The 17,967-nt window shown below is 38.7% G+C and overlaps 1 protein-coding gene across 3 annotated transcripts; it reads right to left on the bottom strand.

The window, feature by feature from the left end:
• Positions 1 to 2,978: 2,978 nt before the first annotated feature.
• On the bottom strand, positions 2,979 to 16,462 carry Mbip (MAP3K12 binding inhibitory protein 1). Of its 3 annotated transcripts, none has more exons than XM_050138875.1 (9): positions 16,258 to 16,459; positions 12,674 to 12,793; positions 10,723 to 10,941; positions 10,538 to 10,634; positions 8,149 to 8,214; positions 7,764 to 7,916; positions 6,246 to 6,343; positions 4,866 to 4,904; positions 2,979 to 3,585 (listed from the first exon to the last, which is right to left on the bottom strand). In XM_050138875.1, the coding sequence occupies exons 1-9, from the start codon at positions 16,384 to 16,386 to the stop codon at positions 3,478 to 3,480; spliced, it is 1,029 nt and encodes a 342-aa protein (XP_049994832.1). In that variant the 5' UTR covers positions 16,387 to 16,459; the 3' UTR covers positions 2,979 to 3,477. The 3 variants fall into 3 exon arrangements, with proteins under 3 accessions (XP_049994832.1, XP_049994833.1, XP_049994834.1); XM_050138876.1 differs by having other exon boundaries at positions 2,979 to 3,582; XM_050138877.1 differs by lacking the exon at positions 6,246 to 6,343 and having other exon boundaries at positions 16,258 to 16,462.
• Between the last annotated feature and the right edge of the window lie 1,505 nt (positions 16,463 to 17,967).

Here is a 17,967-nt window from a genome sequence, read left to right as displayed (position 1 = left end):
GCTTCCTTTAAAAAGTATAAGTATGTACATTTTGCAATCTGAGAATTTTTCCCTCTCTCTCTTTTTTTTTTTTTTTAAATTCATTCCTCCCAACTAAAGCTTCCTGGAGGAAGGGTGTTCAGGGGAGCAATTTCATAGATATTTAAATTTCCTGGAATCACTTTTTAAAATCTATGAAGGTTATTTGCTTATATACATAGATATAATTTTAACTTTGGAACTACTTAAGAATTTAATGTTAAGCATATGAATGTTACAGAAATATTCAGATTTTCAAAATAGTTAGCTGTCAACATATCAGAAAAAATAAATATCATTTACCATCTAGTTCTAATGAATCTTAAGATTTAAATAAAGTAAATTTATTTAAAGCCATTTTCTGAGCAACTTATAGAAGCAGTGAGTTTTAAAATCCTTATAAGAAACCACTAAAAGCTCAGACATAGTAAACGCAATTTTTCTTATTTTCTTGGGTTTTAAAGTGTCCATACTTGACATGAGTAATGAAGGTTGGCTAATAACTACGTGCTAATCATGTGCCACAGCAAAGGTGAAGCAAATCCATTTCAGGAAACTGAGTCGGAGAGAGACCATCTTTAGAGCCCCTCTGAATTTACCTGATTGCATCCAGTCATGAAAGTCCTGTTTTCTTTTAGAACTTATCGTTCTACTTAAAACCACAACAACACCTTAAATGTATTCCTTGAAAGCTGTGGGTGTGGGTGTATGAGGGAGCGGGGAGAAGATGGTCTATCCAGACTGTCTTCTGGAACCATGATGCACTTCGGGCTGTGTGAAAATGGGAAGATATTACGATAGTCATCATCCATTGTGCTGGTTTAAAATCCTTTAATTTCATTTTTAGTCTTAGCATAGTTGAGAATAACTGTTGATTAATTCCTGTGATTTTAAAAAAAAAACATCAAAATGTTTCAAAAAAATGTAGGAAAAAATAAAGCATTAAGTTTTCAAAATAGATCTCTCAAGAGTCCAAAGAACCTATACTGGAATAAATCCTTGTCCTTTTAAGGATATCCAACTTAAGATATAATATAAATAATAAGTAATGAACTTATGTCAGTTCTTTTATAACAAATTTTTAGACTTTTTTTGTGTGTGTGTTTTAGGCGTGTTTGCTGTAACCACACGTGTACCACGTTTGTCTGGTGCCCGCAGAGTTCTGAAGAGGGTAAGGGTATCAGATGACCTGGAACTGCCATTACATGAAGCTGTGAACTACCAGGTAAGTGCTGGGAACCAAACCCATTCTCTGTGACAGCAAGAGCTTTGCGCCAGCTGTCCAGTTCCCGAATATCAGCTTCCTTAGCTGTAACTCCTACTAAACATGTTGTTGATGGGCTGAGAGATGCTGTCTTTATGATCATAAAATATTTTCAGTTAATGTACACTTGAGAATTTTTTCTCAGTAAACTGAAAATTTTAGAAAGGCCAATCACACGATTATCAGTGTAGAACACAGGCCAGGGGGTTCCAGCCCGTTTTCTTTGTGGCAACAACCTTCATTTATTCCCTAAAGGCCTGGTCACACGTAGCAATTTTTGTTTTTTGTGTTTGGAGATCCTATCAAGCAAGACATCATTGTCCTGGGGTAGACATTGACACACACACACACACACACACACACACACACACACACACACACACACACCCCCAAAGGTCTTTTCCCCCCAGTTATTACAAGAGAAAGAACACTGGAGACCAAGTGTTCTCAGTCATAACTTCACACACACACACCCACAGAGGCCAAGTCTGCAGCAGGATCTACTTCCAGAGAGCAGATGCTTCCTACACTGGTGTTTCTTATGAGCCCACTTGGGTGTCTCAAGGTCCAAAAGACTCTGGTTTGTAAATATCCAGCTGCAACAAGAAGTTAGGGAAGTTCAGCCCATTAGGAAACACTAGAAAAAGTGTAACCTGGGATTGACTAGGAAGGTGTTTTGCTGTCCCTGGAAGCAAGTCTTTTTCTAACCATTTACCATACTCTCTTCTTCTAAGGACAACACCATTAGGAAGAAACAGATGGGGCGAGGAATGGTGTCAAGTAACAAAAAGCCCTAGAGGAATGGTCATTAGGTAGCTTGGATTAATCTTCATCCCTAAACTCCTGGTATCACTTTTCAGTGAGCGCTGCACTCAAGAAAGGACAAAGGTTGACAGTCTACTAGCCTAGAATACTTATCGCCAGGACCTTATACTGGACGAGTTTATCTACACTAGCGGACACGGCAGGAGACTAAGTCCTGGCTTTTTTAGCAGATTCCAGACGTAGCAGTAAGCAGTAGTTCTCAGAGTTGGGATGACACTATGTACTAGAGCTAATCAAAGACAATTAGAAGAGGTTGAGTTTGTAAAGACAGAGCTATTGTCTCAGCTCACCCGGGGAAGTAAAAGTGGACAGGCTATTTTATAACTCTTCAAGCAGAGGGGGCTGGAAAGAGCAGCCAGTAGTGAGAATATCCCGACTGCATGAATGATCTAAGTAGTAAAGAAAAAGCAAAGAGGGAGAGCAGAAAACAGCGAGTTAGGGAACAGAACAGTCAGGGCAATGAGCCAGACTGACTGCTGAAGACATTCTGAATCCGCAATGTTTAGCTATGCTTCCCCCAGTTAAACTCCATATTCTTGAGTCTTTTCTAACCTCTCTTCCTTTACAAGTGATCTGAGGTGCATTTCTGATTCTTGGGTCCAAACGGTTCTCAAAGAGCTACATGCAGCTGTATCTTTCACATGCTGTTTCCAGCCGTGGGAATGAAACCTCTCTGTGACGGCCTTCTTACTGTCTGTCCAAGGAGGGATGCCTGGTAGACACTAAGGTTTACTAGGCCACTCCTTCAGGACAGACCAGCATGGTCATGCAGTCTTCACAGTTGTCAGTGAGGTAGGTTCTCCTGTCATCCCCCTTTAGAGAGCAGCAAAGCAGGGTACAGAAATTAACTCGCTCAAGGCCACACAGTCAATAGTGATAAAGCTGATCGATTCTTTATTTATAATACAAAAGACATATAAAAATTATATACATGCATTTGTCAGTAAAATTTTGATAATCGCCCACTATGTACAAAATACTAATATAAACTAAGAAAATAATCATTCAATATTATAAATACAAACTAAGAAATTGGTTATTCAATGTTACAAATATAAAGTCCTTTTAAATACAACCATCAAAATAATAATCTCTGGTGGACCACCAAAAGAAGTTCTTCCAAATTAAGTTTTTCAATATCTAAGATGCCTCCTTTAAAACAGAAGGAAATAGATTCGAACAGCGCGATCTTCAAGGTTCATATCATCTCCAAACACTGGAACACCTGATTATTTGCTGCAAGCCAGACTCATGTTAAAATAAACCTTGACCTCACAGAGAAGTTTATATTCATAAACACACCGCAAATCATTAAAGACATGTAAGCTGCACGCACATGCATCCTGAAGGAAGGCGTGATGAGGCAGTTCTCACGGAAGATGGTGAGCTGCCATGGACTCTGCTTCTCTTGATTTTCTGAGCAGGGATCGTTTGAGGGCACTAATTTTCTCGTCCAGCTCAGCCAGTGAATAGTTCTGCTGGAAACAAGACGAAGACACTTAAGTTTCCTCATGCAGACAGGGCGCTAAGTGAACCATGCACACCTGACTACCCAGCAGCATATTAGTGCGTGGTGACTGTAAGACTGGCACTTCTGTATGGCGACTGTGCCACAATTTAACGGCATAGACTAATACGGTTTCTGTTTCTTCCGGGCTGTAACCATTTGCCTGACGTGTGAGGCCCTGGATCCCAGCCCGGCAACACAGAACAAATGCATATATAAACACAGTGCCATGCTGCCCTGCTTCTTCCCTAATGACAAAGCACTCGTGGAGTTTTTATGCTTTGAAAGACTTAAAAAAAAATTGTAAATACAAAACAAAACCCCCGTGAAAAACAAACAGTGAAGAATTAGCTTAAAATACCCAGAACTTTCCTCCTGAGGGACTAACTACATCTGGGAAACAAAGGCTGCTCTTAAGAACCAACTCAAAAATTTACAATAAATATGTAACAAGCTAATCTGAGGAATAGGGGGTGGTGAGACAGGGCCTCACTATGTAGTACAGGCTGGCCTTGAACTTCTGACCCTTCACCATCCTCCTGAGTGCTACAATTTAAAAAGTTTCCCCAATGTTACATCATTAAGGCTAGCAAAATCATACTATTATTTCAAACTGAACTAATAAGGTACTTGGCAGAGAACTAAGCTGCAATGGCCTTTGTGTGTGAGAGGGGTGAGGAGTGTGTGTTTGTGCATACACGTGCCTGTGGAGGCCAGAGACTAACAAAGGGTATCCTTTTCAACTGTTCCCCACCTCACTTTCTGAGACAGGGTCTCTCATTGAACTGGCCAGCAGGTGAGCCAGTAAGCACACACCTCCCAGTGCTGAGGGAACAGACCTACAACACTATGCCTGCTTTGGATGCAGGTGCTAGGGGCTGAAACGCAGGCCTCTTGAATGTGCTATAAGTACTTTGCCCACTAAGCTATCTCCCTGGTCATGAAATCACCCTCTTTTTGATTTAGATAATGCTAATTAGTAGTGCCTACAAGAGGGAAAGTGGGAAGAGACTGAAGTTATTAGGGCATTTAAGTGTTTTCTAACCTAAATATTCTTCAATTAAAAACAAGCAAAGATTTTTATATTGAGTTAGCCTGTTGGAGTCATTCTACCCTCTTAAGGTAAAACTATTTCCCTAATTCAACCTAAAGTCTGCCAAGGTACGGCCTAAATGCAGCCAGAGTAGACACTTTCATTACTAAGATAAAAAGCTTATCAATCTATTTCAGAAGGAAGACACAGTAACTTACTTGTGGGGGTTGGACTTTTCTTCTTTTTCCAGAGAAGTTCTAGTTTAAAAGTAACAAAATAATCATTATTTAGAAAATATCACCATTACTTCCTTTATAGAAGACCTCAATACACAAACAGCCTCTGGGAACCCAAAGCAGAGCTCCAAACTTCCCAAGCATTGTCCACAAAGTTACAGGGGCAAAGGAGGGCGCTGTTACTGTGCAACAGTGTAGCAGCAAGCTCCTCTGCAAAGACCCCCTTCCCTTTCCTTCCCAGCCAGTCACAAGTCCGGGAAACTGGGAAAGAGGTGCTCTTGGAATTTTCTACTTGGATTCTTTTAAAAGAATCTTCCCATTCTGGGAAACTGACCACGGGAAGCAACAGTGGATAGAGGCAAAGGGAATTTGGTATACTCCACTAAACACACACACACACACACACACACACACAGACATCTTTGACCACTGAAAGCACTGTGACTGAGACAACAGCTCCTTATCCACTGTGTGACTCAAAGGAGTGTCTACCTCACCCCAATGCTCTTGCTTAGAAACTGACATGCACATGGCCCAACTGTAGCTAATGAGAAAGGATGGGGAACAAGGAGGAATTTTCTGCAAACTTCTCTTCTGAGAAACAAAGAACAGTCCCTGTGGGCCACTACTGTATGTGGATAAAACACCTAACATTTATAGCAGCCTTGCCATCTACCAAAGGAAGAAGCCAACACCAGACAGAGCCAAGAGGAGCAGGAACTCAAGTACTTCTCAACCATGACTTTGCCACAAGATCAGCCCTGAGGTCTGTGTCTCACTGTTTAATAATTTCCATACTGCTTGAGTGGGTTTAGATTCATATTTCTTACAGATGGGCTAAAAAGACAGCACAGTGGTGGAACACTTGCCCTGCATGACCCAATTCTTTTTATATTTTCATCTTAGTTCACAACATCAGAAACCACTGCGTGGAAATTTGAAAAGGAACATTCTGGCAAAAATTCCTTGGCTGCTACCAAAGGGGTCAGTCAGGGAACCATGGTTGACTTTTTGTCATGAAGTCAACCTAACAGTCGAGCAGTGACATTTTCTACAAATATTTAACAAATTAAAAAAAAAAAAAAAAACAGCCACAGAAGTCACCAAATTATAGAAACTTCAATGCTATATCCAGAGTCTTTTTATCTTCTCCAGGCAGGGATTTACTGAAAGCATTTAGCAGGGAAGTGACTTATGAAAACAGTATTTGCAAAGATTTATGATAGTTTAGCAATATGACATCAACCAAGAATGAAGAGACGGTGCCATGTTAGTTTAACATAAATCAATTGAGTGTACTGATACATAACAAAGATTATAAACCAAAATAAGACTTTGTTTTTAAAAGACATCAGTACTTACTACAGATTGAAAGTATTCAGGAGAGATGCCTTCCAACTCAAGGATTTTATCTTCAAGCTTCTTAATTCTCTGATAAATGTCTCTTGGTACTGGACCACCTAAATTCATGAGGGAAAAATGCCAAAATCTTAATGAATAATTCTGATTTATCATTTTTATACTTAAAATACCATGTATACATAAGAACAAAAACACTTTAAACTTAGGAAAAAGCAGAGAGGAAAGCAAAATAAACTGAAATCCTGAACTCATAGTTTCACCCTGAGTTGCAATTTTACTTTGAGTTCTGTGAGACAAATTATAGACTCTGCTTTCTAAATATTGCTTATGCGCCTACAAGTGTTTTACAAAATTCATTTTATGAGCTACTGAAAATAGTGTTTCTAATAGGTGTTGGTAGTTCCTTAGAAGGTAGTCACTCAGCAGTGACAAGATGACAATTTCACGTGATGGCTGTGTTTATCCTATCATTTCCTGCAAATTCTACCTCTAGGACCTTGAGAAGCAATGAGAGGGGTTTTCCCATAATTCTCCACTGTACTTCTTTTGGAGGAGGGCAGGGTGCATTGAAGATACTTAGACATCAAGTTCATTATTATATTCAGATTCTTTCTACTCCTTCAGACATCACCACTGTGACTTGCTTGGTCTAGACCCCAGTCTCTCTGGTAAGTACTGCGTCTGCTATGTGTTTGAGAGTTACAGAGAACTATTAAAGAATTTTTAGCCAGGTAGAAACAAGATGAGATACAAGCTTGAAAAACAGCAATTTGGCCACGGGGTGAAAAATAACCTAGAGGAGGGAGTTTAGTGACAAACTCTTTGTCTCTTGTCACCCCAGGACAGAGATTACAGGCGCTTCATCTCCTGCAGTAGCTGTGCAGAGGAAGGCAGAGACATGTAGGAACATTTAGGAGGAGAATCATGAGAATGGTACCTAAAGGGAAGACTGTGTTTGCTTCCCCGCTCTCACTCTGACATCCTGGGCAAGCTGCTTGAGCTCTGAACTTCAGTCTGCTGCCTTTCCCGCAGGAACAGCACACACTTCCACAGAGTACTGTGGCATAGGCAGGACACTTTCACAGAGAGAGTGTTGGTCAATAAATATGGGCTCACTTTCCCCTGCGCTTATTCATTGATGTTTATTGTCGGGAGTGCACTGAGGACAGGGCCATATTCATCTATCTGTTGTACCTGGCAGGGTGGCTAAGAACATAGGAGTGGTCAAAGAAGTTCTGAAGTTGGCCTCAGCAATGCAGTACATTCATTTCCTGTTGGCACTTCAGTAACCGAGGCTGACAGTCTACTCAGAATTTGTTTCCCAGTTTAGAAAGCGGAATGTGCAGGGAGAAAAAGCAGAACACCAGACCTTTATAGATTCCTCACTAGTAGCAACTGTTTCACGCACTAGAATGAGGGCTTTACAAGGAATGTTCAAGGAAAATTCGGAAGCTAAAGGAATCTAATTTCCTTAAGACTTAAAAGTCACATTACAGAATGGCACCCAACTCTACTCACCCGTCTGCAACCGCAGGTGAGCCTCGATGTTCTGGAGCCGCTCTTCCACAGCCTGATTACCACAGTCTCGAAGCGTGCCTGGAGGCTTGTGACCCGACCCCGGAATTCCTTCTGGTCTGGTCTGTGGTCCATATGTATTCACAACTCTAGAAACTAAGTTAAGAAACTTTTAGGTCCATGTGAATTTATGTTTCAAAAACAGAAATTCTCTCTCCCTAACAGTATATTTTTTCCCCATAATGGTCACCTAATCAAAAGCTCAAAAAGGAAGAAAGGCAATGCTTTTGTTTTAGAATAAAGTTTAGATAGGAAAAGTATTTCTAGTCCATATTGTTATGAAGCTCCACGAACTTCTGCCAGTGACAGATATACGGCAGCTACTTACCCTTGACATGACTTTTAAATCCAGGATAAGGAGTAAAGACGGCATCAGTTCTTGCACAACTATTTTCTAGGGAGAATTTGGATGAATTTAGTTCAAATATATTCTTAATTACAAACTATGAAATTATGATAAACTTCTAATAATTCATATTTTACTCAAGAAAGAATTTAAAATAAAAATAATATAACTGCATTACTATCACATACAGACTAGTCTGGGTGATCTTTATCCTCTGAAGTGAATCACATGTGATATTTTTATGTAATGTTCATATTCATATATAGAAAAACCATTAACATTAAATGTCATAACTTCTGATAGCTATTACTAAGTTCCATTGACCTTTGGAGAAAAAAATCCACATATTCTAGAGTACCATATTCTAACTCCGTTATAGAAACAGAAACCAATTTACCAGATTATCTTTAAAAACTTTCAGCATTTTTGTTATTACCAAATTAGTGAACATCTTACAGAGGGATGGATCGATTGGATATTTTATACTTCTTTTTTAATCTTCAGATAAAAAAGGACACTGAAGTCTCAAGTACAATACACATTGAGACCTCAAGTACAGCACACACTTCACCTGTTCCTAGATTTCCAATGTTTATTTAAAAATTCCTCATCAGAAGGCATCACATCTCTTAATCTTACTTTTAAAAACTGTGATTTTTAAAAAAGACATGTAAAATTTCCCAATATTTTTACCAAAGTGAAACCTGTAATTTCTTTAATTAACAAATAATTTATATGGAAAGAAATTAGATACATTAACAAAATGCATACTATTAAATATTAGTATAATTGTAATCTATAAACACACTATATAATAAATAACATAGAAATATATGCTAATATTTGAAGTAACAGTAAAATTATACATTGGCAGTAAATTTTCTGTTAAATTCCCATCATTATTTTATAAAAAATGGGTACAAAGTGATTTAAGAGTCTTTTGTTATTCCATGAAATCTGATTTTTAAAAATAGTATTTTTCTTAGATCAACTGAAAGGTCTTTAAAATACACTAACACATGAAAATGTATTTTTTTAAGCTTAAGTTTAACACATCTGTGATAAGACAAAACTAAACAAAATTGAAANTCATGGTTATGCTGTCTCAACCCAATTCAGTGAGTATATATATGGGGCCTACACTTCTCTATTCTTTCTATTCTTTCATTGGTCTGAGGGTATTAAAAAAAAAAAAAAGCCATGATCCATCCCAGGGCTAGAGTCCAAATGCAGAGCCATCAGCGAGAAGTGCAGCCTGGCATGGGGACAGTGAATGAGTGCTAGTCACTCTCACACCAATTCTTGCTAGCACTGTTTGGAGCCAGGAGGGATTGAATGGGCCATGGAGTCCTGCTGAGCATTTCAATTCTTGTCAATTTCTATCCCCTGATGGTTTATAATAATAGAGTTAGCAGGAAGCACAGAGGAATAACATTAGTGACACATGCACTTGCTCCCTCAACAAACCCTTTCTCTTGAGGTGCGCACAACTGGACTGGCGTACCTGAGATTTTGCCACTGTTATACCTGTTCTAAAATGCTAAATCTAGAGAGCCACAAAAGCCAACAGTGAAAAAGTTAAGTTTAGAACCCATAGCGAGCTTACATTATTATGTTAAGAGCATCCTGTATCAATGTGATTATGAATCACTTCCAGGTTCAACTGACAATTGCATGCTTATAATCATTAGCCAAGAGATATTAAAGGCAATAAGAAAAACTGTGGTCCAATTACAAACATTCCTCCATATGTTTTTCCTAAGATCACAAGGAAAACTATGAACTATGGCAATGCCAGACAGTGTATGGTGCTCTGCAGGCACACTGCTAGACCTGAAACACTGCAGCAGCATATGAAGAGGGAAAGGAGACTGAGGAAAACCAGCAAAGGTCTGCACAACAAAAAAAGGAAAAACACCGAGGACTCCAGTCTTCATGGCAAGCTTAGAGATCCATGATGAGACTCAGGAGTAAAGGGAAAACTGCCCCCTCTTGAGGAATGCTACCAGCTTTACTAAATTCACTGAATTAACATAATTCCACAGGTACATTTACAGATCTGAATGTCATATTGCTTTGTTCTTCCTGACAGCGAGTCTGAACACCGCCACCCAACATTCACCTTCACTTTCAGCTTCTCCCACCCGCAGTAAACATGTCTCTGCAGTTTACCTCCACTTGACTTTTGTGTAACCAAAATGAAAATCAGCCTGACGACACTGCCCATTACTAAATAAAACTCTACTGCCTTAATTACCAACTAAAAACTTGTAAAACTGAATTTTGTTCTTAATGTTATTCATGTTTAAGACAAAATATTACAGCACTTGTCAAAATATTTAAAATCCTATAAAAATAAACTTCTAGTTACCTTGATTACAATCAATAACATTGCAAAATTCCCTGACGTTGTTTTCATTGATTTCAGCTTGTTTTCTTTCAATAAATGCAGATATTCTCCTGTCAATCTACAAACAACAAATATTTTAACAATCAAAACACAACAGAACTCTTAAAAGTAATGTCTCCGCCCCACCCTGCACCACTCAAACTTACTTCTGCTTTCCCAGCCTTTATCTGAACTACTTCTGGATCAAAATGGATTTGTGTCTTTTTCATGTCCAAATCACACTCTCTGAGCTTCCCGGCATCCTGTAGGTCCCCAGTGGGATGCTCAGCATTTAGTTCACTCTTGGCCTCCGCTTCTGTCCGTCTGAGCTCTTCAACAGCAGTTGAATTCTCTTTAATTAAAGACTGAAGTTTTGCTAAAAAAGGCTAAGAAGAACACAGTGACATCTGCTCAGGTTCAAACTACTCTAAATTTGTGATATATTTATATAAACGGGTACTGAGTAAATGACTATTACCAGTTATTAAATATAAAAAGCTGACAGACAGGGATAAACAGGTCTGACTATACACGTGTTTTCTGCTATTACTATCGCCCTTATCGTTTGCTGTAAAAGTACTTGAAAAAAAAAAAAAGAAAAGAAACAGAAAGAAAACCTGAGAAAATTTAAATCTTTCTTTGAGGAAATCATTCTGTCACTCATCTTTTATTTTGTGCCAAATCAAAGCCTTTAGTCTCTGGCCTGGATGCCTCTTAATTAACACGTCACTCAGAGCACCAGGCTTAGCGTTCTCTCCTTAACAGGAGAGCAGTGCTCTCTCTCACTCAGCGATGCCCTGCATTATCACAGGATCTGGAGATTCTCCACTTCAAAGTGCAGTTGGCCAAAATGAATGAGAGCACGGATATGAAGTATGTAGGTGTTACACTAAGTGAACAGTCAGCCTTTTTCTGACATAGCGAGATATCTTATTGGGTCATGAAATGAAATTTTACAAAAGAAGATGAACAATGGGAGAAGAAAGAAAAAAATGAAACAAAACAAACAAAACACGCTACAAAGACCCCTAGCTGGAAACAGCTCATTCTAACTAGAGTGGGTTTAAAATAAATGGTTCTTCATAATGGAAATTCACTTACTTCTGTTCTTCTAGCTATCCCCACCCCAACATGGTCCACATTTGAGTTCTACAGCTCACTGCCTGCCCTTTAAACAAACTGTCAGCTGTTATTTATTTATTTTTTATCACGAAACACAGTTAAACATTCTCAAAAAGTCAATGAATGCAAGGTTGAAAATTAACACATTATTCCTAAACAATATCCCGATCATTTTTTCGTACAGTTTTGCTTCCATTGTCTGCTACACCAAACACTCTTCTGAAACCTCATGACATCTGAAACACAGAGAGTGACCGGGAAAATGGTTCTGCTCATCCTTGGTGCTTCACACTTCACTCTGACTCAAGAGAACCTGCAACTCCATCAATTACACTTGCAGAGATGTTCAACAACAACCAGCAAGGCCACAACACTGTTCATTTCTTAAACTGCAATATTAAAAAATGTAACAATACCATTATAAATAATTCAATATTGACTTCCAATATCAAGGGTAAATTATTTCAAATTATTAAGAGGAAATAGTGACTGGCTACTCACTAAGAAGAAACATTAATGTCACAGAAATTACTTTCTTTTTAAAAACTATGCTGAAACTGTTTAATTGCAATAGACACTCCAGGATGTGTCATGCTGGGATAATGCCACTTCTTGAACCACTGAAAGCACTCCATGAGCCTCCAAACTCACCCAAGGCATGGAATCATTATCATAGCATGACTCACACCTGCCGTGTCTTATTGCTTAATTATAACCCACCATAGATGAACTGGATTGAATTTTCAGCAAAGCCTAGAATTGAATAGAACTGCATTTATTCAATTTCATACCCACATTGGCCTATTGGGCTTATATCCTATAACTATCACGATCACTGGTGAAATGGACAGACCTAGACTCAATACAGATTTACGTAACCTTCCTTAATAGCACTGTTAGAGTGTTGAGGTAGCACTGGCAAATACTGCAGCTAATTTAACTGTAATTAATTTCTATTTTCAATACCCCAGTAAATATTTCTAATATGAAATTTACCTGTAAATACAGAACGTGCTGCTCAAGTGCAGTAAGAACCAATGCAGGCTGGGACGCTGAGAGGCTCTGCAGCCTGTTCCAATCGATTGTAATTTTCACCACATCATCTCTGAGGTTAAGCTTCAAAGGGGCAAACCAGCAACATCACAAAAATTACATGATTAAGCTGTATATCTGGGATTATCACAAAAATAAGATTTCTATGGAGTAATGCATTCCTATTTGCTTGAAGTTACTAAGATTCAATGACATAATAAATACTTTACCTAGCTGCCATTTTAAAAATCAAAGGGTGCAGCTTTGAAACAAATGAGTAAAAACACGTGCTATTATAATTCTGTCCCTACGTGTGTATCATGGGGCCATCTTCGAGGGGCAGCCACCCACGAAAGATAAAAAGATGAACCCTCTTTTGATACTTGCGTATCTAAAATACCTTTGGAAAGTGTCCAAAACCTGATCTGCCCTAGCTGGACTCCTACTAATTCCAGCTAAGCATTCAAGAGAGGAAGCACAACCGCTTTACACAAGGTCGAGAAAGTGCACTCTCTTTGTTCCACACCACACAAACACATGCCTAAAATATCCATGACTTCAAAGCCTTTTCACTTTTGTTGTTTTCAAATTTAACCAACTCAAAAAAAAAAAACAACTTTAAAATTCAAGTCATTATTTCAAATAAAAATCAAAGTATTAGTTACGAAATTGTTCAGCTGAAAAACAAGTGCTTTTCCACAGCAGTACAACAAATGACCAGAACGGGATGTCCAGTGTTTCCAAAGGATTTTCTAGTAAAATGTAAGTCTCATTACATGAAAATTTCTCATCAGCTAGTGATTTATTAGAACAAAACTATATTCAGAAAACTACCAAGAACCTGAATATAAAATTAATATCCCCAAATCAGTCAAAACTTTAGAGGAGAATCTTTCATCTGTGCTCACTTGAGTATGCGGGAATCCCTATAAACTTTCTAAGGACCTGTATCATAGCACTGTGTAAGGACAGACTCCACAGTGGAAGCAAGTATCTTATATTGCAAGAATAACTTATGGGAAATTAGCCATATTTTCCAAAGTAAGATACAAGTTTCATGAATTCAAATGTAAATAAAATGAGATTTATAATATAAGAATTAAAAAAAACCATAAATCACTGTCTATGAAACCAAGAAATCTCAGGTTCCCAAGCTAAGCACTCTACCGTATAACAGATATAGACACTTATTGCTCAGACCAGAAGCATTAGAAGTCCCATACTTGGCAGACATAGGAAATATGAAATTTTACATAGGCTATACTGACAAAGATAAGCTTATAACTAGGTTAAGATCTGACGTTAGGATTAATTAGTAAGACTAGTACATTCATTAATGTGCACAAAAGTAATCCATCAGCATGTGTTGACAGTCCTCCAAGAGATCTATAGTTGATTATGGCAAATTTAGCAAATTTAGACGGTTTGGGAAAAAAACAGGCAAAGCTTAAACCAGAGCAAGGCATCACATTCTCTAGAGAAAGTAAGTGTAGAAAAGCAATCTTAATGGTTGGATCATATCCTCATAGCAATTCAGCAGAATTATGTAAGTCTTCAAAGGAAACTCAAGATACTCAGTCTTTTAAGGAAACTAAACAATAATGTCATAAATTAATTTAAAAATGACCCCCAAATACATCCAATTATTCATTCAGCAAATTCCTCATTAACAATATGAACTCTATGCATTTTTACCTCATAACTCTTGGAACAGCAACCAGACATTCAAAAATTTCTATTAATATACTATTAACATTGATTAATCAATTATGTAAGTTCAGTAGAAACATTACTATTTTAAAAAACCTAAACTAACAAATCTTTAGCTTGATAACATGGGCCAAAGAAAGGAAAAAAAAAGGTTAATACTCCTATGCTTTGCATTTGGAGGAAAGAAATACTTTTTAACAATTCAGTTTTATACTTTCAATTGAAAAGTACTAATAACTCAATGATAGTTCAGATGGACTTAGGCATGTTACAATTTACATCTTAAAAATCCTTTTAATTTGTTGCAAAAGAACACACTCCCCACGGGCAACTTATACATGTGTATGGCTTAAATCATACATCTCAAAGTACATGATATTATTAAAGTAGCATTTAATTAAATTTTTAAAAAAAATCTTATATTTGACACTTGTACAAAAGCCCCTTTATTATGTTACAAAAACCTCACTTTCTCTAAACAGTTTTTGGCAGGTGGCATAAGTTAAGATTTAATCATTACTCCACTTGAACCTTTAAATAAATTCATTAAAATTTTGAAAAAATTAAATACGCAAAATAATTTTGATATTCAAATCTTTTATCGATGTACATTATTTTTACAACTTCTAAACATAATGAACGAGAATATTTTTTATTTTTTCTCATCTTGACAGTAGAATATGAGTGAATAAATCTTGAAGTTACAAATTCATGCCAAAAAAAGTTCTCTGACTTTTGAACTTTTAAAGATCTGGGATATTACCACTGATATGTTAATAGGGAAAGTGCTTAAGACTTTGAAACTTTTTTTTTTGGTAAATTATTAAGCAATTGAGTTTAAAAGTTTTAATGTTTAGAAGACCACTACTATTGCCTCATAACATTAAACTGAACGTACAGCTTAAAGTAGTTTGCCAGTTAAAATAAACGTACGTTTTAAAATGTTTATTAAACTAATTTTTTACAAGATTAATTCTTCATCCATCTAAGGGTTTTAAAATAATTCTCAGAAATCAGGCTAACGCCCTCCTGTCATAGGTTCCACTGCTCTGGACACAAACGTGGGCTGTTCCATTTCATAGACTAGATCAGCCCCCAGACAAACCAGAAAACATGCCTGACAAAATACTTCTAAAAGCGGGCAATCATACTTTTGCTCGTTAGTAAAAATTAGCTTCATTATCTCATAAACGAGTTTATCTAATAAAGTGAAGGAACCTACCTTTTAAAATCGAATTTTACTATGACATTTCTGTAAGAGCAATCGATTAGCTAACAAATAGTTACACTTACACGACAGTGGTAATGAAGTTAGAATCGGTCACACATAATTCATCCAAAAATTTACACTAAAATTTAGGCACACTGCAAGTTATCTTTTAAAAATTCTTATACACCACCCTGCCCGTTTCAAAGAGTAACAGAGGCAATAAATTAAAAGAGAAACAAAACCCAGAGTAAAACACCCCCTCAAGAGTGCAGATGGCACTTAGGAAAAGTTTCAGGCCATACTAACCAGTGAATTTCTGCAGTAAATACACGGGGGGCAGAAGGACCGTCAGCGCCAGGGGCCCCCTCAACCCTCATCATCTCTCATGCACTGATTTTCTGCAAGCGTTCGGCGCCAGCACCCAGGCTTTCTCCAGACCTTGGTACTCACGCTCGGTCGCCGCGTGTGCAGCTGGCCTCTCCCGGCCCCAGGCCGCTGGGCCCCGGCTCCTCCCGGTCACGGCAGCCGCGGGCGGCACCGGGCCAGAGGCCCCCGCGGCCCCCGCCTCCGAGAGAACTAGGGGCAGAGGACCGGGATACTCCCCACCGCCCGCCGCACCTCCACTTACCTGTCCCGTCAGGGTGTACAGGGAACGAAAGAGTTCGCAGAGCACCTCGCGGGTGAGGAGGGGGCTGGAGCTTCGCTCCGGGGTCCTTTCGCTGCTGCTGGAGGAACTCGGTCCCGCAGCAGCAGCCATGACACCTTCACGGCAGCCCCCAACCGCGGCAGCGAGCGCTCGCCCCCGCCCCTCCCTCGCGGGCTTCGTCGCACTGAGATGACGTAAAACCACAGCGTCTGCCTTCGCTCTGAGGGTACGCCCCACCCTCTCCGCGTGACAGACACGCACGGGGACCAATCAAGAGCAAGATAGCCGTGCTCGGAGGGAATGTGGAGGGCTGACTATTGCGAGGTGGGACCTTCAGGTGATGTTTCTTGAGGGTCGCTGTGGCTTAGAAGTCTAGCTTGGCTCTTAGATGCTCCGTGTGAATGCTGGCATATTGAGTTCCGCTATTAAAATGTAGGATGTTAACATGGCGACGTGGAGATGTCTTGGGAAAGAGTGGGTCAGCGATGGAGCGGGGACTGGAAAATTCACCCAGGATGATCGTAACTGATAGGACATTTTCATCCCTACCGGGTGTTTGACACTAAGAATGTAAGAAAAATAAAAGGGCTACATTATGCCTTATTTTCCTACCAGGAGAATACAATACATTGATGCCCACATCTGCAAAACAGTTTGTATCAAATTTCTAACTCGCAACAATTGCTCAGTGCGATAACTGGACCCTCAGTCCTAAAATGGTTTCAGTATCAATCCAATAGAAATGTAAACCAACTCTTTCATGTAACCACACTCTTTCAAGTTAAGCTAGAAAACTAAATCGATACTCGTCAGGTATTATTGGACAGCTTTATTATAACCGAAAAGGTCATAATTTTATAAGGGAGTATGCTATTAAAATTTTATAAATAGCTTAAGAGACAAAGAACAAAAGATTTAAAGCTTGCTGGGCGGTGGTGGCACACGCCTTTAACCTCAGCACTTTGGAGGCAGAGGCCGGCAGATCTCTGAGTTCAAGGCCAGCCTGGTCTACTTAGCGTGTTCCAGGACAGTCAGGGCTACAAAGAGAAATCCTGTCACCAAAACAAAGAAGCAAACAAAACAAAAGCAACAAAAACATTAAAACCCTCATTCTGATAGTTCAGTACATTAAACATACAGAAAGTAGAGGTACAGACTTAACGTGTATTCTGTAGTTTGAGAACAGGCTGAGTGGACGAAGAAATAAGGAACCGAGAGACACTGGGATAAGGACAGGAAAAATCAAAGAACTCCTTTGATCTGTCTAACGAGTCTCTTACTCAGTTACTTCTAAAGATTTCTGGTATCATCAGACTTAACAGAAAGCTTGCCTGTTTCCTCGCTAGCAGTAAGATGTAACACACCCGACAGCACTCCTATCTTTTGTGATGGAGCCTGCGTGAGATGCGAACCCAAATCAAGCAAGCCTCTTAGTCAAGTCCCTTGTCCTTATAACTAAAAGAAATTCACAATTTGTTGCACAGTTAGCCCATTTTTGTCTTTTATTCTCTTGTTAATGGGGGATACTTGTTATGTGGAATCTAAGAGTCCTTGCTCTGTGCCAAGTAATGAATTTCAGATTTTTTTTAAAATAAGGAACATTTTATTACCATTTGGTAATGATTAAGGTGCTGCTCATTCTTTGTCCTGACTGATTTTGAAATCCAAGTTTTTTAATTTCACAATTTTTAC

Source organism: Alexandromys fortis, unplaced genomic scaffold, assembly GCF_014885135.2.
Source record: "Alexandromys fortis isolate MF-2015 unplaced genomic scaffold, M_Fortis_MF-2015_v1.1 scaffold_35, whole genome shotgun sequence".
In the NCBI taxonomy this organism is placed as follows: Eukaryota; Metazoa; Chordata; class Mammalia; order Rodentia; family Cricetidae; genus Alexandromys; species Alexandromys fortis.
The sequence above is the reverse complement of the archived record's forward strand: the minus strand, read 5'-3'. Positions and strand labels throughout refer to the sequence as shown.